Genomic DNA, 26702 nt, shown 5'->3' with positions numbered 1-26702 from the left:
TCTTAATATCTCAAGAAGAAGAGAGCTGTTCCTAATTTCCTGTCCGCAAAAATCTCCAGTTCTTGTACGTTAACTGTTGTTTTCTCGAAACACACATACATTCTTTCAGATTTTTACCAATGGGCAGTTTCATCGTGACAAGTACTCTGACTAGTCACCCGTTCATTCGATTTTGACAGTTTTCACGGGTTGCTTCAAACTCCGATCTTCGCGCATACACGCATGGATTACAAAAATTGCAATGTCTTGTAACAGTGCTATAATATCTATATTTTGTAGCTCAATTTATCTGGCATATTCAGACTGCATTTCTTCGTATCATCTCTCAGTGGCAATTGCGCAAACTGTTAAATGCACACTACGTGCTATATAATAAATATTTCATATCGTTACACCTCTTTGTCAGTCGAACAATCGCTGACTACAAAAAAGGGAAGTTGTACACTGGAAGAGAGAATGATTTATGCTGCAGACTATGACTGATCGAAGGTACTCATTCTGTGTTAGCGTTCGTAAAGAAAACATTAGTATTGTGGACTTCAGTTTACCTACGGTTATCGCCATCTTTGAACTCAAAATTATACAGCACTTAAGCATCAATTATATGAACTAGTAATGTTGTGGATGTCTGCTCAGATAAGTGTTACTCTTGCTCGTTCTTTTTCTACAGAAATACTGTAAGTCTACGGTTAAGATGTCTACAATAAATCGTCAAACGTTAGACAAAGTTCCATCGCTGAGTACAAGTTGGTTTTCTTTCATAAGGAAATGGAGTCTTGTTCTGTATTATAGTCTGCTCTGGCGTATTCGTAATAAGCAAGTTAGTGAACAGTCTTAATCATCTCCGAAAGAACACTGCAGCATAGACTTACTCTTTTGTTAGTGTGTTTCGGTGACATTTTTGATATACGATAACCCATAAGTATCTACATCAAAATCTACACCATACTTAGCAAGCCACCTAATGGTGTGTGGCGGAGGGTACTTTCGGTACCACAATGTGATCCCTCCAACCCTGTTCCACTCGCGAATAGTGCGTGGGAAGTATAATTGTCCGTAAGCCTCTGTATTCGCTCTAATTTCTCGAATTCTCTCCTCGTGGTCAATACGCGGGACGTATGTGTGGGGAAATAGTATGTTGTCTGACTCCTCCTGAAAAGTGCTGTCCCGAAATTTCAGTAGTAAATCTCTCCGTGCTGCACCACGCCTCTCTTGTAACGTCTGCCATAGGAGTTTGTGTAGCATCTCCGTAACGCTCTCTAGTCAGCTAAACGATCCCGCAACGAAATGGGTCTCTCTTCGTTGGATCTTCTCTATCTCCTCAATCAGTCCTACTTGATAGGGATCCAAGATAGATGAACAATACTCAAGAATCGGGCGAACAAGCGCCTTATAAGACACTTCTTTCGTGGATGAGTTACATTTCCTCAAGATTCTTCCGATGAATCTGAGTCTAGTGACTACATTTTCCACTATCTGTTTTATATGGTTATTCCCCTTAAGGTCCCTCTGGATAGTTACGCATAAATATTTACGGCAGACGCTGTCTCCAGCTGTATGTCGCCAATAATATAGCTGTTCAGTGGTGGATTTCTTTTCCTGTGTATGCGTAGTATGTTACATTTATTTACGTTCAGGGTCAATTGTCAGGGTCTGCACCATTCATCAAATCTCTGCAGGTCATTCTGCAAATTCTTACTATCTTCTGGCGTTGCTACTTTGGTATAAACAACTACAGTATCTGTGAATAGCCTTAAAAAGCATCCGACGCTTTCTACTAGATCATTTATATGTACTGTAAACAGCAACAGTCCTATCACACTTCCATGTGGTACTCCGGATATTACCTTTACATCTGTCGATGTAGTTCCGTTAAGAACGACGTGCCGAGTTCTATCTGCAAGAAAGTCTTGAATCCAATCGCAGGCCTGCTCCGATACTCCGTAAGCTCGTATTTTTTCATCAAACGGCAATGCATGACGGTGTCAAATGCCTTACTGAAATCAAGGAACACGGCATCAACCTGAGCGCCGTTGTCCACTGCGCTGTGGATCTCATGGAGGAACAGAGCGAGCTGAGTTTCGCAGGATCTCTGTTTGCGGAATCCATGTTGATTTTTATACAGGAAATGTTCATTTTCCAAAAACGTCATAATTCTTGAGCATAAAACATGTTCCATAATTCTACAACATACTGACGTCAACGATGTAGGTCTATAATTGTGTGGATCTGTCTTACAGTCTTTCTTAAAAACGGAAATGACCCTACGCTTTTTCCAGTCGTTAGGTACCTTTCGCTGCTCAAGCGATCTACGATAAATTACTACCAGAAGGGAAGCAAGTTCTTTTGCATAATCTTTATAGAATCTTATAGGTATCTCATCTGGTCCTGAGGCGATTCCACTACTAAGCCATTGTAGCTGCTTTTCAATTCATCAAGCATCTGAAGCTCAGTTAATGGTTAGCGAATAACTATGCAGAGGTTATTTTGTAGAACCATTGTGTAATTTGATGTTGTTTATCTCGGTTAAACTATAATTATTGGATCCAATTATGTGTCCTGTAGGAGAGCAAGAATTTATTCATAGCCTCAAACCTTCGCCATAAACACTAGAGTAACTAACCTCGGATTTCCGCAACAGATTTCTTGCTATTGGAAAGCACTTCTACATATGTTACTTGCAAATCTCTGCAGAGAGTGCGACATACCAAAGCTTTGAATTGCATCATATACCAGGTTAGTTTCCGTTTCTTTTACGGATGGACAATGTAGGTGTGGGGGGGGGGGGGGGGTAAGGCATAAGAAGTTACGACAATTCTCCCCTAGAAACAGGTAAGGATTTTTTAAAAGTAAGTTTTCATTGGAAATTAGATTTCTGTTTTTGAATGTTTGGAAAATTAGATGTTTCAGCATTTCCGTTATTTTCCCCCCGTGAGGGAAACAAGCCCTTGACTATCACTCTGAACTTCTTTGCATACTGTCGATAGCCGACGTAGCCCACCCTGTTGTTGATCCCACTGACGTGAATAGCACTCCAGTTGAATTGAGCTAGTATTTCTTCAACTATCTGTAATTGGCAAACTGTTTTATGTTTAACAACAAGTACTGTGGCAATGTGAAATAAGTAGTTTTCATTTGAGAGCGATTAAGTAAAGATTCCTCTCTCTCAAAAAAATTAAGAGAGTAAAGTAGTTTAATAACGATTGCTCCCTCTACATATCGGCAGAAAAGGTGCCTCTATCTCTGCGGTCTTTTCGCTTAACCGATATCAGCCACTGTCAGGAGTGGGAGAGACCAGGTTACTATCGTCTATACTTTATATTTTCAGACTGTTCAGTCTTATGTAGTATATTTAACTGGTGGAGGAAAGACCGTCAGAAACAAAGTAGTAACTTCGTTTATACAAGGATAGAGGAAGAAATCGATCGTGACCTTGTTAAAGAAACTATGAGTAATTTGATTCTACTTTTATTTAAGTCTCAAATCATAAGTCAGTATGGCTAGACAGAATTTTGACTACGTATCATATTGCTTCCTCGAGGGTTTCAGCACTCACGTACTATGAAAAGAGATGGAAAAACCCTGCATGAGAAGTTGATTTCTGCATATAGTTCCCTGTATTGCGACTTTGTTGAGTGACATTAACCATGATCTGGTGTTCTGTTTTTGCGTAATGGAATATATTTGTAATCAAACGCTTCAGTATTGTGTCATGATAATAGAGTATGAAACTACATAGACTTCTATAATTGTCTATGATTACTATTGCTGAACACTATCAAGCAGACTGCTGCCACATTTCCACTGTTATGACAACGTTCGTGTTCTCTTTCTTCTACCAAAGTATCTGTAGATACTTTTCTGTCAAATTTTCTGTTACAGTGTAGCATACATTGAGTTTATGCATGTATGAAAACCTTTTACGTATCCCTACTCCCGCTAAATGTTAAACGCATTAACTGTATGAGCCATATGTAATTTAACAGACATAGAGAATACTGCCACATGTTTATTCTACTATTTTCAATAATTATACCCACACATAACAGGTCCGAGGTCAAGGAATATAATGACCAAATTTGTAGTATTAAAGAGCCATGTTTATTCACTCCCATTCGATTTATGGCTACATCAACTGAACTCAATATTCGATAATTACATTCAAATCCAAACAACCGTTAAACAATACTTGTCCCATGACATTCATCATAAATACATTCCCACAATCACATGCTCAAGGAAAATGAATTTTCTTATCAAATTTCAAAGCTTTATGGAACACAGAAATATTAACTTCCAAATTTTTGATAGTTAACAGTTCACTTCTTTTGTGTCTTCCAAATGTGAACAGTTGTCAATTTATTTTACTGTCACTGCCTCAGTTTCCAAGAATCTATTCTAGGACAGGAAAATGCCACCAGAGAAAAGAATAATCTAAATCCATTTAAATGTATTTTGACCTGCAATTATTGCAATTAATATTAGAACTACACAGTAACATTATTTACAGTATGTAAATGATATAATTGTAAAATATAGTAACATATATCAGAAGGTTCATTTAATAACAAATACAGTGCAATATATTCTTTAACACACATATCTAATGTCCATTCTCCTACTCATCACCATTTTCAATAGCATAAATGCAAAATTTAATAATACAATAAAACAGATACAAAAGATTTAATGCTAGAACTTCTTATTGTAAAAGCATCTGTAAGAAAGAACTGTAAAAAAAAAAGAAGACCACAGGAATCTTAAATCATAATTTAATATCTTTGGCACATTACTGAAATATGACAACGCCATATATTACACAACTTACACGATGATTATCACTATGATGTACATAATATAGAGTCATTTACGTATTATCTTCTTTCTATATACAGCTCAATCAATGAACAGGAAAACTCGAATGACGTACTCTGATAGAGCTCATATGGACAACTTTGTGTGCCTCAGTCATAGTAAGTATTTATAATACTAAAATTAAGCAGAGAAGTAAAAAATACATAGAAGTACTGTTGTTCAATACAAGTACCATATTGTCACATTTCGGTGGCATTGAAGTTCTACAGGAGAGACTAATTCCTGTGAAGCGAACTTATTCAAACTGGATATATAAAAACAGACAAGTATCCATAAAGAGAACTTGGTGAGACAATGCAGATAAGGTCCGCTATGTAGTTCTCATAACGATTTTCCTTACCTTTAGCGACAGAGACGATATTCGCATTCGAGTGTAGATGGGCTGTGGACAAGGTTGGAGAGGCAGTTATACATAGGAAAGTGTCGAAATTGCTATTTTTAGCTTGATGTCACTGTAGAAGGTCGTGTTTACAACATTCACTCTCTCGCTCTTTTATATGCTTCTGCTTTCGCGAACTGTATTAACTTCCTTTTCTATATAGGCGTGATTGTATCCTCATCACCCCTTGCTTACCATATAAAATATAAGCGTATAAACATATGTTACAAATTCTTACATATATTTCAACGGAACTATTATACGAAGAAGTCCTTTGTAAGGTAAACTTGAACAGAAAGAATCCACATGAAGGTACACAATACTATACCGTGTGAGCCTAGCGAAGCAAAGCTTCCCTAATGGTAAGAAAGACATTCAGCAGGAGATAAAACACCACGTATTTTTCTGTGCACGGTTTATGTTTAGACGAGGCAGTTTAACACACAGGATCGTAGCGACAGTAGAACAACAAGAAACCTGTTTTTCATAGATTTCTTTCCAATAAGCGTATTTCAGTAGCAGTGTTGTATCATGAACACGCGCACAACTTTCTAACAAACTGGAGCAAAGTGGGACAAACATTTTGCTGTCCTAGGAAACCATTTAGTGTTCGTTATTGGCAACTGCTAAGCATCAAAAATGGCCCAAAAAGCACTGTTGAAGAATTAGTCTGCCAACAGTTCATCACACTTCAGCAGACGTCTACCGCTTCCCGAGCCCACCGAATTGTGGAAGATTTAAATACTTATTATAGTGTGAAGCTGCTGCGCATAGAATACCATCTATTGCCACTCCTATGTTAGATGTTCGAGAGAAACTGAAACGCTGGAATGTATCTAACCGTTGACTGACATCTGTCGTACGAGTTGGACCAGCAGTAGTACTCATTTCAGTGCAAGGGGTCTTCAGAGTAACGCGAAATTCGGTAAGCGGGGCGCTTTTGCTATACTTAACGTACGAGTTCCGTCTTTGACCAGTTGGACCTACGACTCCTACATTGAGAATTTCACAAAAATGGATGCACAACATCTTCAGAGATGTGATCCTCCAGCTTTCCAGAGGAAAACTTTGTGGTTAGACTGTTGAGCCTTGTTGCAAGCGTACATACTGTAGAAATAAAGGAAATGGGTAAATGACTCACTGGTTCCACGATGGAAATATAATCTTGAAGGAAACCTCAAAAAGCAGATAGAACGTTTTTCCTTTATGGTTGAAACTGAGTTCCGATCAGCTACCACCCTTCTACAGTGACGTCATTCCAACAGATAATTACAGTCCATTAGGAATCGAATCATTGCTTTGGTAGAATACTCTTCGGTAAAATCTTTGCAGTCCACAACAAATACCATACTCTCAACCAGCCAAGCGGGCAGTATTTTCCAGCAGCAGGTCCGAGCTACGTCTAGGAATTTGCCAGAGAAGCTGCCCTGAGTGTCCTTATCACACACGCGCCGCGAGACGCCGCGCTGGTTCCCGCGCCTTACGTGCGGTCGCGGTCGCGGTCGGCGTGCGGCGTGACGTCACTCTTGTAGGGCTGGAACAGCTTGGGAGGCTGGCGCGCCAGCTGCGTGGAGCCGGCGCCAGCAGCCGCGCCAGCCACAGCCGCGCCAGTCGCGAACAGCGGCGGCGACAGAAGCGGCGAAGGCGACGGCGACGCCGTGGGCAGCGAACTCGCCGCCACGCAGTTCACGATGCCGCATCTGCCACACACGTACAGCCGCGCTCAAAACAAAATCTAACAGGGATCCCTGACAGTCCACGTTCCAGCTTGACAACTTGGCTTATTAAAAGACGCACTTCACACAATATAAATAAAGATATAATATCTAATATTAGAAGCAAAGGTCGCTTGATGTGAAGTTGTTAATTTCATGATCAGATTCGACAGTTACTATCTGTCATCTTTGAGATTCTCAGATCTACAGCATACGGTAAAAACAACGTCAGAGTAAGACTTTTATCCATTGTGGATGTGGAACACTGCGACTGTGGTGTGAAAAGGTTTTCAGAAATTACTGCAACCAGTCGCCTGTTTATGTAGATGTATTTTATTTAACCATGACCGGTTTCGAGCTGCCTAGCAACTCATCATCAGATGGTATATACATTTAGTGCTTTTTTGTACCCATTGTGTGGGTGGTTGAGTATCTGTGGCTAAACAGAAACGAGAACAAATAATCGCTACATGTGGTACAGTAACACGAAATATTTACAGCATAATTTATGTTTAACGTATAAGAGCAAATAATCACTACATGTGGTACAGTTACACGAAATATTTACAGTTTAATTTACGTTTTGAGGTGTTACTTACAGATAAATCTTTCTGCAGGTATATATATATCTCTTTTAGGACGTATTTTTGAAACCATTGTGTCTTGTTTTTCACAATTTCACAAGTTAAAACTTTCACTAGATGTATATTACTTTTATGAGGCACTGTTGGAAACATATATCTTGTTTTTCGTAAACATCGCTGAACACACTTAGCCACAGATACGAATACAGGATTTACACATTATAAACAAGCCAAAGATTGCAATATAATTACAGTATCAAAGATTTCAAGTTGACCAGAGGCATTATTAGTCATCACACACATTGACAAGAGATTTGTCTTTATTACATAGAAAATAAATGTAAATTAGCTTAAACTAGTAAAATGTTTATTTATAAATTAACTGTGCAATTTTAACAGGTATATAAAAAACTAGATTTTTTACATTATATTTCAGTTACATTTAAGATTATTGGTATTGAGAGTATTATGACAGCTAATTTCTTGCTCCTTCCATTGGCTGATCTTGGCATATGATGTCTGGGATGAGAGGTTAATGGTTAACTTGAAATAATAAGTGATGCTGGTACTTGAAAGGGTGTGGAAAAGGAGTTGGCGGTGGGGGGGGGGTGGGGGGGGGGGGTGTATAGGAGAAAGGAGAGGGCGGGGGTTGAGAGGGTGATGTGGAGAGAGAAGAGAGCTGAAGGGGGGGGGCAGAAGTGGTACAAGCTTTTATTCTTTCAGAATTTTAAGGATTCTTTGAACTTAAAAAACTAAACAGTCATTCAGAAACAAAATGCCCCCCCCCCCCCCTTGCTTGTTCGTGTTGTGAGTCGTGACAGTGTTTATCGTCCAGTTGGAACCACATTCCTCTTTATATGTTTGTATGGTCTTCAAACTAATCGTATACACATCGTCGTCTTAGTGCGGTGGCGTTGCCTGGCGACCAAGCTTGTAACTACTCAACATGGGCTGTTAAGCGCATCAGCTCGGTGTTCCTGAGTTATCGTTGACATCATCTTTACTAATACACTATCATCTTTACTAATATACCTGTTTCTGCTCCTGTACTCCTTATTGTTGCCATAGATATTTTATTTAGCAATTTTTATAGGTGTGACAAACCAATGTGGATCTGTGTTATTGTAACTGGAGCATATTCTCAGTATGTCGGCGAGACTTACGTACAGTTATATTCCTGGGAGATATATACCTTTTATTATTCAGGTAATAGAGTCCATTTTGTATAATTATTGTAAGGGCATGCAGATTACTACACTAACATTGTTTTATCCGTACATTGCAGAACTGAGAATCTGAAAATGATAACTAGTTACTGTCGAAACTGGCCATAAAATAAACAATGTCACATCAAGCGATCTAGGTTTCTCATGTTACAAATCACAATATTGGCTGCCCCAACATTATGTGTAAGTTACATAAAAATATAATTAAACGAAAATGGGACTTGGAAATAGAAAAGTAAGAAGAAAGAGTGTGATACACCCGAGAGCATAAAACACACAACGAGAAAGTGGAGACTTATATTTTATTGCCACTTAAAGAAAATAGATAACAAGAGGCGGACAAAAGATTTACAGGAGTAGAGAACAACAAAGTCATACAAAAGAGATTAATTAACGGAAAAGATACAAAAATTTCAAGGGTTTTCAGAAGAAAACACAAAACAAGAGACGAGGGTCATGAAAAAAAGAAAAAAAGAGAACAGCATTGAACAAGAATAAAGAAGTATTGGGAAGTCAAACAAAGGTAAAGAATATGTCGTCATCAAACAGCTGTTTCACGTGGTCCTGAGTTAGCCAAATTCGAATAATAATAATAATAATAATGAAATGAAATAAAAACAGTAAACTGCAACTGTAGAACTATTATTTCCATAAAAATAATTTATCAGCTATGAAACCACAAACAAAATTTCTATTCAAAATTAGCGGAAAGTTCATGAAAAAAAACCTTCCCTGTGTGGTGTTTGGCATTTAAAACAGGATGAATTCCGTTGGGAATCGGTGAGTGATCTCTGGGGATCGAACCAAAAGTTTCGCTAAAATGCATATAACAACTGCGTGGTTTCCGTTTTTCTCTAAAATTTATCGTAATAAATACTTCACTGACTAACCACTAAAGGGAAGAGAATTGCTTTCTGTTGCTAATTTTTCAATTAGCGGGGTCTTTTTATGAAGTACACACAACAATATTTGCTGAAAAAAATGTTGGGAGAATGGAAATTGAGAAGAGTTCTTCTGAACACATTCTTTTGGGCAAAAGACCGATGATACGAGTAGAAGCGATGTCAAAGTAGTAAGAACATTACAATAATAACCTGTAAGGCCACTATTGGTCTTTAGACACCCTCAATCCTCCTGAAATTCGACTTACACAAATTTTGAATCGTAATCTATGGAATTTCATACAAATTTTGCAGACAAACGTATCCAGTTCAGTTTGCTTAAATATACTGTGGATCGCAGTAGACACTTAACTATTTTTCTAGCACAGATCATAATGGCTCAGCAATATGCAAATCCACTGATTAAGGAATTATGGGACTATGTGTTGTTGCATCAAAGTATTCGCGAAACAGTCACTGAAATTCCCGAGCAAATAATTTGGGGCATTATCACCCCAGTAAACGTAAGTTCCATAGGGAACAGTATCTGCCCCACGAATTTCACTTAACGTAAGAGTCATCCCTCCTTTCAGTGTGACAGGAGAACCCACTAAAACCAACGTACGACTGCCTAACTATCACAAAACAGTATCTTCCAAAATTTTCCCAAAAATACGCTCTATTTTATGCTGAGAGATAAGAAGACAGTGGAAGTGGTAAAGAGACGGAAAAGTAATAAATACTGGAAGATAGTACAGAGTGACCGTGTTATAGAAATAGTGAAGGAGACAATGGTGATGCGAGAGAGAGGGACACAATGATGATCGAACGTAGTTGACAGTGACAGAACCGTGCTAAGGAAAGAGGCAGTGCCGGGGGGAGGGGGAGGAATAAAGAGAGAGAGGAAGTAAGTACACATCGGTGAGAGCCAATGACAATGAGAGACAGAATATATGACAATGACAACGAGGAAGAGAGAGACATTGACAGTGAAATGAGGCAGCAGAAGTAGGAAGGAAGAAATGAGACATTAGCAGTGATAGGGACCAAGAGGGAGAGAGCAACAGTGAGAGGCGACTATAGTAGTGGGACAGAACGAAGGGAACTGTGACTGTGACACAGGAGACAATGGCAGGGAGACACAAAGAAATAATCACAATGAGCTGGGCTGAATCATTGAGTGAAAAAGGCCAACTGGGAGTGCCTGGGTATGAGCGACTTAGAGTGATGGACTAGTGGGTGTTTGCGCATTACAGTTGGGCAAGCTTGTGGGAGTTTGAGGTGAGTTTCATATTTTAAAAAAAGCACAAATATGTTCGCATGCGAGTGAGTTTCATATTTAAGGGAACGTTTACTATCTTTTGGTTCTAAAAATCGTTTTTTTTATTGCATTTTTGGATCCATAAAAGTGTTTAGAATTCACCCCTGAATACGGAACGGAAATGTTTGTTATTCGCCGGCCGCAGTGGCCGTGCGGTTCTAGGCGCTACAGTCTAGAACCGAGCGACCGCTACGGTTGCAGGTTCGAATCCTGCCTCAGGCATGGATGTGAATGATGTCCTTAGGTTAGTTAGGTTTAATTAGTTCTAAGTTCTAGGCGACTGATGACCTCAGAAGTTAAGTCGCATAGTGCTCAGAGCCATTTGAACCATTTTTTGCTTGTTATTCGCGATTGAACAAACAAATGCACTTGCTTGAAATCGGCCTTTTTCACACACCAGTTTTTATTTTCTTTCGGACGACCGGTGCTTGGGAGGGACACACAAAATTCAAATGAAAGTTTGAACGCGTGTGTTTGGAAGTGAGCCCCCAACCATTTGCATTCTGGTGCGAAGACTGTGGAGATTGCGACTTTCCTGCCAGAGAGCAGCTTCAACGAAGGGTATTCAGCAATTCTGAAAACCTTGACAACGATGGACGTCAGCCCGGGACTCTATTCGACGCAGTTCGCCAAGCATTCGGGCGGCCGAAAACCGCTTGCCACCGGCCGTACGAGCGGCTCTGGAGCAGTGCAGGATGGCCCGGATTGAGCAGAACGCCCTCCATGAGGAAGAGAAAGGACTAGTTTATGGACCCAAAATAGCAGATTGAACGTAAGTTGCATAATACTGCATTTACATATAGTCAAAACTTCAGACGCGTTTTTCTCGAAGTGACATTTTTATCGCGCGGTAGGGTAACTTCAATTCTACCGAACCGATTGGGATGATTCTTTGTTTCCAACGAAGCTAATTAAATTGTCTAGGAGTTGTACCACTTTTATTCCGATCCATCAACAATAAATAGTTTTACTTGGCCGACGAATTCGAATACATTGATGAAAAGAACCTATTTTTTCAAATGGCTGCCATTTTGTTTCCTATGGTCCAAATAACGTAAGCGAGGTACAACTCCTAAAGAATCTTGTATGCTTTGCTAACGTCAACTCAGTTTTGATTTCAGACGAGCCGGCTGACCTGTTACATGCCGTGCGTGGAAGTCTACACCGAAATTTTCTTTCGTTCCGACGGCACTTCTCCCTTTGCTCTGCGACATTTCCGGTCGAAAAAATTTCAGTATCGAGAAAATATCAATAAACATATTGACCAAATTTGACATTGATATGTATAACACAGTCGTAGAAATATTGGAACACGTGAGGCAATACTGACTCTACGACTTATCTTAGAAGAAAGATTAAGGACAGGCAAACCTATGTTTCTAGCATTTGCAGACTTATAGAAAAGTTTTGACAATCTTGACTGGAATACTCTCTTTCAAATTATAAAGGTGGCAGGGGTAAAATACAGGGAGTGAAAGGCTATTTGCAATTTGAACAGAAAGCAGATGGCAGTTATAAGAGTCGAGGGGCATGAAAGGAAAGCAGTGGTTGGGAAGGGAGTGAGACAGGGTTGTAGCCTCTCCCCAATGTTATTCAATCGGTATATTGAGCAAGCAGTAAAGGAAACAAAAGAAAAGTTCGGAGTAGGCATTAAAATCCATGGAGAAGAAATAATAACTTTGAGGTTCGCCGATGACATTGTAATTCTGTCAGATACAGCGAAGGACTTGCAAGAGCAGTTGAACAGAATGGACAGTGTCTTGAAAGGAGGGTATAAGATGAACATCAACAAAAGCAAAACGAGGATAATGGAATGTAGTCGAATTAAGTCGGGTGATGCTGAGGGAATTGGATTAGGAAATGAGACACTTAAAGTAGTAAAGAAGTTTTGCTATTTGGGGAGCAATATAACTGGTGATGGTCGAAGTAGAGAGGATATAAAATGTAGACTGGCAATGGCAAGGAAAGCGTTTCTGAAGAAGAGAAATTTATTAACATCGAGTATAGATTTAAGTGTCAGGAAGTCGTTTCTGAAAGTATTTGTATGGAGTGTAGCCATGTATGGAAGTGAAACATGGACGATAAACAGTTTGGACAAGAAGAGAATAGAAGCTTTCGAAATGTGGTGCTACAGAAGAATGCAGAAGATTAGATGGGTAGATCACATAACTAATGAGGAGGTATTGAATAGAATTGGGGAGAAGAGGAGTTTGTGGCACAACTTGACAAGAAGAAGGGACCGGTTGGTAGGACATGTTCTGAGGCATCAAGGAATAACCAATTTAGCATTGGTGGACAGCGTGGAGGGAAAAAATCGTAGAGGGAGATCAAGAGTGGCTCTGAGCACAATGGGACTTAACATCTATGGTCATCAGTCCCCTAGAACTTAGAACTACTTAAACCTAACTAACCTAAGGACATCACACAACACCCAGTCATCGGGGAGATCAAGAGATGAATACACTAAGCAGCTTCAGAAGGATGTAGGTTGCAGTAGGTACTGGGAGATGAAGAAGCTTGCACAGGATGGAGTAGCATGGAGAGCTGCATCAAACCAGTCTCAGGACTGAAGAGCACAACAACAACAACAACACATCGCGAGAAAAAGATTCTCAAACAACATGCTTTTTTTCCGGCCAATGATAGTAAACCTCCCCTTTAAGAAAGCACGAATATGTTCGCATGCGAAAATTTTCGGGAAAATTTTTAAAGGTAGTGAGGAAGGTAGAAAGAGGTAGCTGGTGCCCCACATTTCAGTCACAGTCTTTTAAATAAACAGGAACATATTCACATTTTTATGCTCCTATAGGAGCATTTTTCTGCTGGTTAAGAATTGCCAAATTACTTTAAGGGGGGTAGGACGTCAAACGGGCCGACTTGGAGCAGGAGAGACATCTCATGACATTTTAATTTCCAGTGTCTATACTTTTACAAATAAATTCATAAAACTTTGTCAGCATGACCAGGAAGGATTCAGAATTTACACACATAACAGTGGAAGTTCTAAAACATAACGAAGTAATCTTTTTTTACGTGTGAAATTTCATCCTTTTTTTCACTTACTAATGGCAGCATTTGTTGCTATAGGTACACTTTTCTTCATAAGTTAGAGAGATTCTTCGATGAATTTTGCACAGCATACATACCATACTAAAAATGGCTCTGAGCACTATGGGACTTAACATCTATGGTCATCAGTCCCCTAGAACTTAGAACTACTTAAACCTAGCTAACCTAAGGACATCACACACATCCATGCCCGAGGCAGGATTCGAACCTGCGACCGTAGCAGTCGCGCGGCTCCGGACTGAGCGCCTAGAACCGCTAGACCACCGCGGCCGGCCACATACCTTACTCACAGGTGTATGAAACTCTAGGATTTATTTAATTTATGAAAAAACGAATGAACTGTTATATTTTAAACTTCATGTTTAGAAAAAAAACACAAATTTTATAGATAATTACCTCAATTTCTACCACAGTTTTTAATAGATTTGGAAAATTCTAGAGTTTCATACACCTTTAAGTATGGTTTGTATGCTGTGCAAAATTCATCGAAGAATCTCTCTTACTTACGAAGAAATGTGTTCCTATATCAACAAATGCTGCCATTAGTAAGTGAAAAAAATTACTTCGTTATGTTTTAGAACTTCCACTGTTATGAGTGTAAATTCTGAATCCCTCCTGGTCATGCTGACAAAGTTTTATGAATTTATTTGTAAAAGTATAGACAGTGGAAATTGAAATGTCCTGTGGTTCCTCTCCTGCTCCAAGTCGGCCCGTTTGACGTCCTACCCCCCTTGTTGTTGCAAGAGGATATTACTGTTCTTGGCGTTGGATCAGTACATACTGGTGTACGTTTCCTTGAAACAGCTATCGGTTGAAAATTAGGAGCTATTTTCCACCAATCGTTTCAAATCTGGTTTGGCGAAGCCAAGTGGTCCCCACGGCAGTCTCTTGCAGTGCAGAGTGAAGAAATAACTGAGGGAGTCAGTGGGAATGGAAGCCGGGGCCACCGAGGCAGAAGCCAAGCACTACCTGATGCGGCTTACCTGCAGCTGGGCGAGCCGTCGCAGTCGTCCTGGCGCTGCGGCTGCGCGGGGCTGGGGCTCGGGCTCGGGCTGGGGTACGGGTAGGCGTAGCGCGGCTGTGGGTAGTACGGCGGGCACGGCACGTACATGGCCGCCTGCAGCAGGCTCGCCGCCAGCGTGGGGTCCGTGTACACCGCGTACGGCCATGCCATCGCCATGCGCTGCCGCTTGTCCTTCATGCGCCGGTTCTGGAACCACACCTGCGCCGACACATCCACTTAGCACTCGCGCCAAAATAAATCACCAAAGTACGAGGTCTTTCGGAAAGATTACTCCCATTTCACAACATTACATCTTCTACAACTACCAGGCGTACCGGTATGAAATGAGCGTTAAGATACAAATGTGTCGATAGGGAACATTTGTTGTGAACGAGCCTTAATTTTTTTTGTTTGGTTGGTATGACATCTGTCAAAGATATTTAGTATACATCAAGTCATGGAACAAACAACATCATATGTTTTCATCGCGTTAACAATGTCGAATTTTATACGAGAAAGGGATGGTTTGCTGAAAGCATTAATTTTTTGTTTTCATTTGAAAAAAAAGTGCTGCAGAGTCGCATTGAATGCTTGTCGAGGCACATGGTGATCATGCTCTATCAGAAGCAACATGCAAAAGATGGTTGCAACGGTTCAGAAATAATGATTTTGATATAAGAAATGAAGAACGTGGTAGACCACCAAAAAAGTTCGAAGACGCCGAATTGCAAGCAATATTGGATGAAGATGACACTTTGAGTCAGAAGCAAATGGCAGCAATGCTGAATGTTGCACAACAAACAATTTCCGACCGTTTGAAAGCTATGGGAAAGATCCAAAAGTGTGGAAAATGGGTGCCACATGGACTGAATGAAAGGCAGATGGAAAAACCGAAAAACCTTTTGTCAAATTTTGCTTCAAAGACATGAAAGAAAATCAATTTTGCATCGAATTGTTACTGGCGATGAAAAATGGATTTATTTTAAGAACCCTATACGGGAAAAATTATGGGTTATTCCGGAACAACCATCAACATCGACTGCAAAACCAGATCGATTCGGCAAGAAGACAATGCTCTGTTTTTGGTGGGATCAGAAAGGTGTGGTGTGTCATGAGCTTCTAAAACCCGGTGAAACTGTGAATACTAATCGCTACAGACAACAAATGATCAATTTGAACTATGCGTTGATCGAAAAAAGACCAGAATGGGCCAGAAGACATGGCAAAGTAATTTTTTTACACGACAATGCACCTGCACACAAAGCAAAACTGGTTCAGGATACAATAAAAACACTTGGCTGGGAGCTGCTACCTCACCCGCCGTATTTACTAGACTTAGCCCCTTCCGACTACCATTTGTTTTCATCAATGGGACACGCATTGCCTGAGGAACACTTCGATTCCTACGAAAAAGTCGAAAATTGGGTGTCTGATTGGTTTGCTTCAACGAACATTTCTATTGGCGTGATGTCCACAAATTGCCAGAAAGGTGGTCAAAATGTATAGAAAGCAATGGTCAGTAATTTGAATAAAATGATTTTACTTTTGTATTAAAAATTAGTGTTTCATTTTCACAAAAAAAACGCTCATTTCATACCGGTACACGCGATACATCTACATCTAAATCTGTACTCCGCAAGCCACGTGTCGGTGTGAGACGGAGGGTACTTCGGGTATCACTATTTGATTCCCCAGTCCCTGTTCCATTATCGCGTGGGCAGATTGATCGTCGGTAGATTTCCGAACTAGTTATAATTTCTTAAATTTTCTCGTTGCGGTCATGTCGTGAGACGTGTGTGGGAAAATATGACATATTGTCTGACTCTTCCTGGAACGTACTCCCTCGGAATCTGAATAGTACAGCTGTGATGAGGGGACGTGAGTCGTGCTTGGGTAGCTCAGTTGGTAGAGCACTTGCCCCCGAAAGGCAAAGGTTCCGAGTTCGAGTCTCGGTCCGGCACACGGTTTTAATCTGCCAGGAAGTTTCATATCAGCACACTCCGCTGCAGAGTGAAAATCTTATTCTGGATATCTGTAAAGATTTCCCGCCAACTAAAGGATCCTGTAAAGAAGCGCACTGCTCTTCATTGCGTCTTGTATCTCTTTTCTATTAATCCAACTTTCTTTATTAACTAAGACTGACACACTGGGTATATTTTAACTTGCGTATCGAAACTGGAAGTTCACCTTGGCGCCAGCTGTAGGCTAATGGTACATGTGGTTGAAGTAGAGGGCTCAAAATGCCTCTGAGCACTATCGGACTTAACTTCTGAGGTCATCAGTCCCCTAGAACTTAGAACTACTTAAACCTAAGTGACCTAAGGACATCACACACATCCATGCCCGAGGCAGGATTCGCCGGCCGGAGTGGCCGTGCGGTTCTAGGCGCTACCGTCTGGAACCGAGCGACCGCTACGGTCGCAGGTTCGAATCCTGCCTCGGGCATGGATGTGTGTGATGTACTTAGGTTAGTTAGGTTTAATTAGTTCTAAGTTCTAGGCGACTGATGACCTGAGAAGTTAAGTCGCACAGTGCTCAGAGCCATTTTGAACCGAGGCAGGATTCGAACCTGCAACCGTATCGTTAGCGCGGTTCCAGACTGTAGCGCCGAGAACCGCTCGGCCACTCCTGCCGGCTGAAGTAGAGGTCTTCCTGCTGCAGCTAGCTCACTCGTTCATTAGCCAAAGTGTATCGAGTCGAGGTGAGATAAGACAACAACAAAAGTCATTTTCCGTTCTCCGTTTCAACAGGTGCAATTCTGTCTCAACCGTGGGGTGTGATTTTCTTGTGAATGAGCTGTCTCCGCACTGGAGCGGCCGTAGATTAAATGTTCCAAAAGGCTCTAAGCACTATGGGACTGCCCGCATGTCGTGGTCGTGCGGTAGCGTTCTCGCTTCCCAAGCCCGGGTTCCCGGGTTCGATTCCCGGCGGGGTCAGGGATTTTCTCTGCCTCGTGATGGCTGGGTGTTGTGTGCTGTCCTTAGGTTAGTTAGGTTTAAGTAGTTCTAAGTTCTAGGGGACTGATGACCATAGATGTTAAGTCCCATAGTGCTCAGAGCCATTTGAACCACTATGGGACTTAACATCTGAGGTCTTCAGTCCCCTAGGCTTAGGACTACTTAAACCTAACAACCTGAGGACACCACACGCATCCATGCCCGAGGCAGGATTCGAACCTGCGATCGTAGCAGCAGCGCGGTTGCGGACAGAAGCCACCGGCCGTAGAGGCAGTATGGATTTTGCGTAGTACCATTGACTTCCAAGGTCGTATGTTCTGACGGTTTGATCGACTCTGTCTACGTGCCTTCCCTTGGAACAACTTTGGGTGAAGTGCAACGCCGCATAATGACAGCAGTGAATGCACAACTACAGACACGCTGGGAAACGTATGGGACGTACTTGACTATCAACTGCATGTCTGTCGTGGGCTCGGAGAAGTGCACTTTGAACTTTTGTGAAAGGTAAATAAAAACGTTGATCCTAAACGTACTTGTAAAAAGTAAGCCAAAGCTGTATCGCATGAATGTGAAAGGTACGCTTTTATAAAATCAGGTGGATCTTTCGAAAATACAGATTTGTAGTCCTATGCGTACGATAAAGTTTTCCCCAACTTAATATCTTCTTTCATGTAGAAGATACATTCTTGTGAAATGGAATTAATCATTATGAATCACCCTGCTATATCCATTAAACTCACAACATCCTATCTGTAAACAACACATGCACCACAAAGATACTATATATATATATATATATATATATATATATATATATATATATATATATATATATATATATATATATAATAAGAAAGGAAAGAAAGAAAGATTAGGGTATAACGTACCGTCGACATCGAGGTCATCAGAGAAGGAGCACAAGTCGTGTTAAGGAAGGATGGGGAAAGAAATCGGTCGTACCTTTTCATGTGAACCTTCCCTGCATCAGCCTTAAGCGATTTAGGGAAATCATGGAAAACCTAAAGCAGGACAGTCGGGCAGACATTTGAGTCTTCGTCCTCCCGGATGCGAGTCCACTGTGCTACCTCGCTCGAACAAACACTACGAAGAGAGCAGCGACACAGCTAATTTAGTTAGAAACATGACCAGCTGTCCATCGTTCGTACTTTACTAGCAATATTACAAGTTAATCTTATACACAACATATGCGATAATGATATTGATGACCGAACTCATAAAGCATAAGTTATTTTGAAGCCTTACTGAGCTGTGTGCGTCGAACTTCAAACTGTACTAGGCGTGTAACTGCTAGTGACGTGTGTAAGTTTGTTTTATTCCCTCGAAAGTCATGCGTGGATCAAATTTCGCCTTTTTAAAAAAAGTAACTGAAGTTCTGATAAAGTTATGGGACGAAATTTGTGATTTTTCGTAAAATTTTACTGGCTTTTCTAGAATGAGGGAATACATAAATGATTACCCCAATTGTGCTCTGATGTCTGCGTTGGGGACGTATTTTTATCAGCACCTTATATTATTCGGAAAGCTTTGTTTCAGAGAATACCTAAGGAAGTGAACATTCAGTATTCTTGAGAGATAACTGTTTCCTGCTCAATGAACGCTGGTGACTACACCAATCCACATTGTGGTTCCAAGTAAGATTTAAGTGGAAAAGGTTTCTCATTTAACTTTTCGTTCGTGGGGATGGTGTGTTATTTCTACATAAGAAAAAGTCTCTGGCACATTGAAGCTTGGAGGCGCTGCCAGCGACTATGCACCGTATAACAGAAAATACCTCGTACCAACATTAGCTATTTGTTGTCCTGCTAATTTTATGATATGTATGAGAAATGTATCATATACCTCGAGAACAAGTCCTCTAAATTTATCCACCAAAGTTTCTTGAGAACAAAGATTGCCTTTCTTCGAAGTACTACCATTTGCTTTTCTTGAGTACCATAATTACACTTTTGTATGGACTACACCGACTTAGTACCATCCTAGGAGTGCACTTTGGTTGTGAAACTGCATGGAAACGATGCCTGATAAGTATTTACGTATTGCAATGTTTGTTTCGTTTTGAGTAAGTACAAAAAGTAGGTGCATATAACTTATTTTTTCTGGAAACATCAAAGGGCTGCTACGCTTAACGTACTCATTGGACATACAGATCCAAGTTGGAAATTACTACTGTCCCCATTCTGTGAAAATGTTTCGAATTTAGGTTAGAGCATAGGCGCCCTTGTCGACCAAATTCTGAAAATTAAATTTGCTGGCTGAACACCAAGCACAGCCAACTCGGAGGCACTTAGCGACATAACGGCAAAGCGTAGTCTGCTAAAGTAAAGATCCAAGTTCGAATGGCGAGCGGCAAACATTTGATGTGAGAGGAGCATTCATCAACCCGTACTGCGCTGGAGGATGGACCTTTCATTCGTCGTTATGTACAATCTTTCCATTCATAATCTTGGCTCTGTAAAGATGAGTTCAATAATAGCCCAAGGCACGTGCTTGTTAATAGTTTCAGCTGTTTACATTATTTAATGGCACTAAAACGTGGAAAATCGAAATAAATCTCAGAACTACAACGAAAACTAGCAGAGATGAGATGGGAGATGCAGCAACGTCAAGACTCGCTGATCAAATATGAAATTGCCAGGTTTATCAGCAATTGTAGATTACACATTAGAAAGACAACAGCATGACTCAAAAATATAATCTAAATGTTTAGAATTAAAATGTAATATTCAATAAGCAAATATTCAAGAAGCAATCTACCTCAACTATACTCGAAAGAAGAGTCTGAAAGTAAATTAGGTGTATTGGGAAAATGGAGTAATTATTTAATAATCGAAAATTTTAAGTGTATTAGTAGCAATAGTAGTAGTAGTAGTAGTAATTTTATTCATTTGTATATCAGGTTTACAAGGATATTGGGAATGTCTTGGTATTTCAATTCAAGAGCAGTAAAAATAACATAATTCTTATATATAGGCATTTATATACATACAGATCTAATTTGACAAGAATGGAATCGGAAGTTTGCCGTAGCCTTATAGTAGGAATCATCCCGGTATTTGTGTGGTGAAATTTAGTGAAACCACGTAAAACGTAAATCGCATTTTCTGGATAAAAGCTAAAGTCCCAAATTTCCCGAACACAGCGCTAGTATGTTTCAAACCATCCTACGTCACTCGGTTTGTCCCTAGAGTACAATACTGTTTTACAAAGAAGTTATTTAATAATGCAAAAGGCTAGTGTAACACTGCATATTCATTTCTGATTCCCTGTCACTGTACGCTCTATACGCACATTGCTTCATAATGTTACACTGCACTATCGGCTGATTTCAGGACTATAGCGACGATCTCTGGTTTCCATTTTGAGTAACGGAACTTCTCATTTGCTAGTCTGAAAAACTGAGTCAGCATCTCTCTATAACAACTGAGATATATAGCCCAGAAAGAGGATAAAGTATTGGTATTACACATTGCGTAGCTATGGAAGTACGTTTCTCCATATAAGAAAAATAGGAAGGAATAAACATGCTGTGAAACTGTCATGTGAAATGACAGATGTTTTATTAACGCTGTTACTACTTATATGTCTTAAATTTTTTACCAAGCTCCTACTCTGTGTTGTGTAAGCAATCTTTCAATGTATAGACTGTATTGTTTAACAGGTTCTTTTTAATTGTCGTTTTAAGTAAGTTTGTTTTAGTAATGTCTTTAATCTCCTTGGACAATTTATCGTACAGTTTTATTAAAGTTCACTCTAGTTCTTGTTACACGGCCATGGACAGAGCTGTTTTTGCAATAATTATCAATGTTTTTTTATGTGTGCAAGTGGTTGGTAAATGTACTCGCACAGTGTAGTTAAAATCCCCAGCGTTTTGAACAGATCTTTACAATGGACTCCATTACCGCTTTTGGTTATTATTCTGATCGTCCTTTTCTGTAATTTGAAAATGGTGTTTACATTTTATGCATTTGTTCCCAAAAGGTGTCAAAGTCTGTAAATCGTGTACAGGTTTTGTATGGCATCTTACAACAATATTGATGGTTTGAGTTAGGTTGTTTAGAGGAACTCATGCGATAACGGTACAGACAAACAAGTTTACTGCAAAGGAAGTAGCACATTTACAGACGTGGATTCACAACCGACTGAACTGACCGGTTTCAATGACAATCATATTCTCTTCTCAGTACTTGCTACACAAAACTTATATATAAAACAAGAAAATTTTAAAAATTAAATCATACAATACTCAAATTAGTTGTTGGCTGCTGAATACATAGGCAACACGTAACGCTGTTTTTTTTCTGATATCTATTTCGATCAGAATCACACCTAGATTCGTATGCTCTTTGTTAGGAACACGCCGAATTTCTGATGATATTTCTTACATAACGGAAGTAACTGACTGATAAATGTCTTACTGAATTAGTGATTAATAAAGCACATGCTAGATATTTTTCCCATAACAAGAACGTATTTAATAGGCTTACATTCCAATCTACAGACCTGAAGACACGTATCTATAATTGTAAAGGATGCAAATGGAAGTCGAAGGTATCGTGGAATACACAGATCCTCTTTATGAGGCTATCCGGCAGAACGTTTATTCAAATCCTCATCCAGATGCAGGCTCTCCTCGGTTTTCCTAAATCGCTTAGCCCGAATTCCAGGATCGTTCCTTTAAAAACATACGTCTAATTTCCTTCTCCATTCTCCCCCTAATCCGAATCTGCCCTTAGTCTCTAATAACATCTTCCTTGACGGGACGCTACACCCTAGTTTTCTTTCCTTTTCTTAAAGAGATGTTTAAAAGCTTCTGGATTTATGAGTTGAAAGAAACAGACAAGTGTCTGTAATGCAATATAGCTTTCCTTCTAACAACAGAAAACCCGAGCTCGTAATATTTCCAGATGGGCTACAGGAAAGGAACAAACATTAAAATCAATTACTAGCATATACTTGAGAATTAGTTAATAACAGAGATTTACTGATATCTGCTAGTGGCGCAGTTACAAAAACAGAATAACGTTGACTACTTTCATAATGAATTAAAGAGAGTTCGCCTTTTTTCTAGTAATCAATTATGGTTCTGCTTCAATACCCAAATACGTTTCACCACAATTATGACATCCTCAATGGGTCTTCCCTTTTATTGTTCCTGAAATATATACACAGAGATTTATTCATGTATTTCTGTATACATACATAATTTGTGTAGGGTACATACGTATTTCAGGAACAATAAAAGGAGATAAAATCCTCTGAGGATGCCACAGTTGTGGTGAACCATCTTTGGGTATTAAAGCAAAACAATAATTGTGACTGGCAAATAGGTGGACCCTCTTCAATTCATTATTATTTTTGTGCAAGCGTGGGAACAGGTTAAAATTCCAATATGGTAGTTGACTACTTTCGTTATCCGTCTGTAAGAGTTAACGGAATGGAATGATTTACACAATATCTACGCCATCTATTGGTAATCACGAACCTTGTAAACGCTTTGTAATACAAGCTTCTGCTATTCTGTTCTGTTTACCATGAAAATAATTTCCAAGTGTTTGTAGATAATTTTACTTTTGCGCACTTAATTTTCACAGCAATGAGAACATAAATACTTATACTGGAAAAAGTGTTGGAAATATCTGCTGGAACTGATAGATGACTTAAAGCTAAAATTAGGGCAGATGCTTCATTGCTGTTGTTAGGAGTGTTATAACGCGAGATACGTAACCTGTCGGAGCTTACGGTGCAAGTTTCGTCACTGAGTCGGGATCGTGAAGTAGCATTCAATTAATACCCACACTCATCACAGGAGGCTCTGAATGGCTTCTTGCTCAAGCGTTTTACTTCTTGTTGTAACCTGTTACCATAAAACAATTATCACTTTTCTCGGCTGCCGCATACACGGCGTAAAACACCGACAACAGCTGTCTAAAAGGTTGTCTTCTACGGCCAATAAAAGCTACTTTTTCGGATAACATTTTATAATATAATGGCAGAGCGGCAATCTCGTGTTTTGTGTGTGTGTGTGTGTGTGTGTGTGTGTGTGTGTGTGTGTGCGTGGGCGCGTACGTTTGTGTGAGCGATTGTCCAGTTATTGTGTAATGATGGCAGTAGGGGCAGCAGGCACACCGAAACTTTTATCACGGCGATGCTAATTGTGCCAGCTGAGTTCGCGGGTTGTAAAATCCTTTAAGAGCCATCAAACAAAAATAACAACATTAACACACACACACACACACACACACAGACGGAGAGAGAGGGAGAGAGAGAGAGAGAGAGAGAGAGAGATACTGGAAGAGAACAGGGCGGCATCCCTTTGAACCTTTCGGAAGCTCGGTCCGTGCGGTTTTATTTCACTTTTCGCCCCCTGCCTTTCTTCTACAGACAAGTGGTGCGTCCCAGGCTACCGTTATACACTTCACTTCACTCCACCACCGTGAAAGTTGACTAGTTTAGAAAGAACATTTACCGTCCAAGGGGAGCTTTATTTCGACTCTCCTTCCTCTTACTTTAGTTCCTATCAGAAGTTACCAGCAGTAATTAATTTTGCTTCGATGAAACACCACCCGAACAGGAAATTCATGCAGTACTCGTTGACAGAACTTCGTGAGTCTTCCGGTTGGAAATCCTTCAAGAGACAACGGAAACTGTTCTTTGTATTGAAAAATGTGAAGTCTATCATGGTAGAGCGCGAATTCGGATGACGTTCACTTTCACAATTTGTATAAAACCTCAAAAATAAATTATTATAATACCTACAACGTATCTCAGAATTCATCTGCGGCAGGAACTCATTGATATCTTCTACCTAAATGCTTTAGACAACCAGCATCTGTAGAAAAAAAAATCCAATTTTTGAGTCTGTTGTGTGGTCAAATGGAAACTCTACGAATCACATTCAGGATATTGAACGACAGCTTCATTATTCATTGCGAGAATAGAGGACAAAATAGTTCCCCATCGTTCGGCTAGGCCTTGCTCACTACTTGGTCTCTCACTTGTGACCGTTTCGGCATTGCCCAGCTCAAGCATAAATGTTCTCTATTATTATCAAATAACACTCTAAATAGCATTACTGTACCATTTAGTACACAAAAAGTCTTCATTCTAGAAGTTCTTTTAGCAAAGAAAACATTAGGTCAACGGTTCTAGCGCTGAAGTAAACCACCGGATTGTATAGTAAATATACTGATGAGTGGAGCAAAGACGGATAAATGCAGCAGATTTTATGAAATTACACGATTTCCATGAAATACAAGAACCAGGCTGTGCTGAGTTATTAATGTGGCATTTGATCCTAACTAAAAATCATATGCGGAATATTCATCACGCGACACAGGTGACTGCAGTTTTAGTCTTTAGTTTCTGTCGTGAAGTTGCTTTACCCATCAACACTGTTACTATTACAAGATAATTCCCTTAAAATAAGACTTTCCGATATCACAGCATTCTTACTGAAACATCATGTATTAGGCCATTAAATTATGTGTACATGGTGACGATTATTGAACTATGTGAAAAAAACGTAAATGAGAAGCAAACTATGGCGTGCACGTCACTACAGATATTCGTATTTAGGTTAGGACATGTTTAATATGCCTGTCATCATTGGCGATGATGTGTCGCAGAGGAATAGCGAAGTTCTGCATGACCCGCTGAAGTGTTGGAACATCGATGGTGTCTATGCCCTCCTGAATGGCTGTTTTCAGCTCAGAAATGGTTTTGGTGTTATTGCTGTACACTTTGTTTTTAATACACTCCTGGAAATTGAAATAAGAACACCGTGAATTCATTGTCCCAGGAAGGGGAAACTTTATTGACACATTCCTGGGGTCAGATACATCACATGATCACACTGACAGAACCACAGGCACATAGACACAGGCAACAGAGCATGCACAATGTCGGCACTAGTACAGTGTATATCCACCTTTCGCAGCAATGCAGGCTGCTATTCTCCCATGGAGACGATCGTAGAGATGCTGGATGTAGTCCTGTGGAACGGCTTGCCATGCCATTTCCACCTGGCGCCTCAGTTGGACCAGCGTTCGTGCTGGACGTGCAGACCGCGTGAGACGACGCTTCATCCAGTCCCAAACATGCTCCATGGGGGACAGATCCGGAGATCTTGCTGGCCAGGGTAGTTGACTTACACCTTCTAGAGCACGTTGGGTGGCTCGGGATACATGCGGACGTGCATTGTCCTGTTGGAACAGCAAGTTCCCTTGCCGGTCTAGGAATGGTAGAACGATGGGTTCGATGACGGTTTGGATGTACCCTGCACTATTCAGTGTCCCCTCGACGATCACCAGTGGTGTACGGCCAGTGTAGGAGATCGCTCCCCACACCATGATGCCGGGTGTTGGCCCTGTGTGCCTCGGTCGTATACAGTCCTGATTGTGGCGCTCACCTGCACGGCGCCAAACACGCATACGACCATCATTGGCACCAAGGCAGAAGCGACTCTCATCGCTGAAGACGACACGTCTCCATTCGTCCCTCCATTCACGCCTGTCGCGACACCACTGGAGGCGGGCTGCACGATGTTGGGGCGTGAGCGGAAGACGGCCTAACGGTGTGCGGGACCGTAGCCCAGCTTCATGGAGACGGTTGCGAATGGTCCTCGCCGATACCCCAGGAGCAACAGTGTCCCTAATTTGCTGGGAAGTGGCGG

At 40.5% G+C, this 26702-nt stretch overlaps 1 protein-coding gene and 1 non-coding gene across 2 annotated transcripts in view; one reads left to right on the top strand and one right to left on the bottom strand.

Moving 5' to 3' along the window:
• Positions 1-5410: 5410 nt before the first annotated feature.
• The window catches only part of LOC124556770 (homeobox even-skipped homolog protein 2), an 85008-nt gene continuing 63716 nt past the window's right edge, over positions 5411-26702 (bottom strand). Inside the window, exons 3-4 of the mRNA XM_047130779.1 lie at positions 15034-15272; positions 5411-6954 (exon numbers count right to left, since the gene is read on the bottom strand). Of these exons, the coding sequence (XP_046986735.1) occupies positions 6735-6954; positions 15034-15272 (459 nt within the window). The 3' untranslated portion in view covers positions 5411-6734. The remainder of the gene's footprint in view (positions 6955-15033; positions 15273-26702) is intronic.
• Positions 16940-17014, top strand: Trnas-cga. The gene has a single exon. It is a non-coding gene; the product is annotated as a tRNA-Ser (tRNA).

The sequence above is a fragment of the Schistocerca americana genome, chromosome X (assembly GCF_021461395.2).
Source record: "Schistocerca americana isolate TAMUIC-IGC-003095 chromosome X, iqSchAmer2.1, whole genome shotgun sequence".
NCBI classification, from domain to species: Eukaryota; Metazoa; Arthropoda; class Insecta; order Orthoptera; family Acrididae; genus Schistocerca; species Schistocerca americana.
This window is presented reverse-complemented; position numbering and strand designations above follow the sequence as displayed.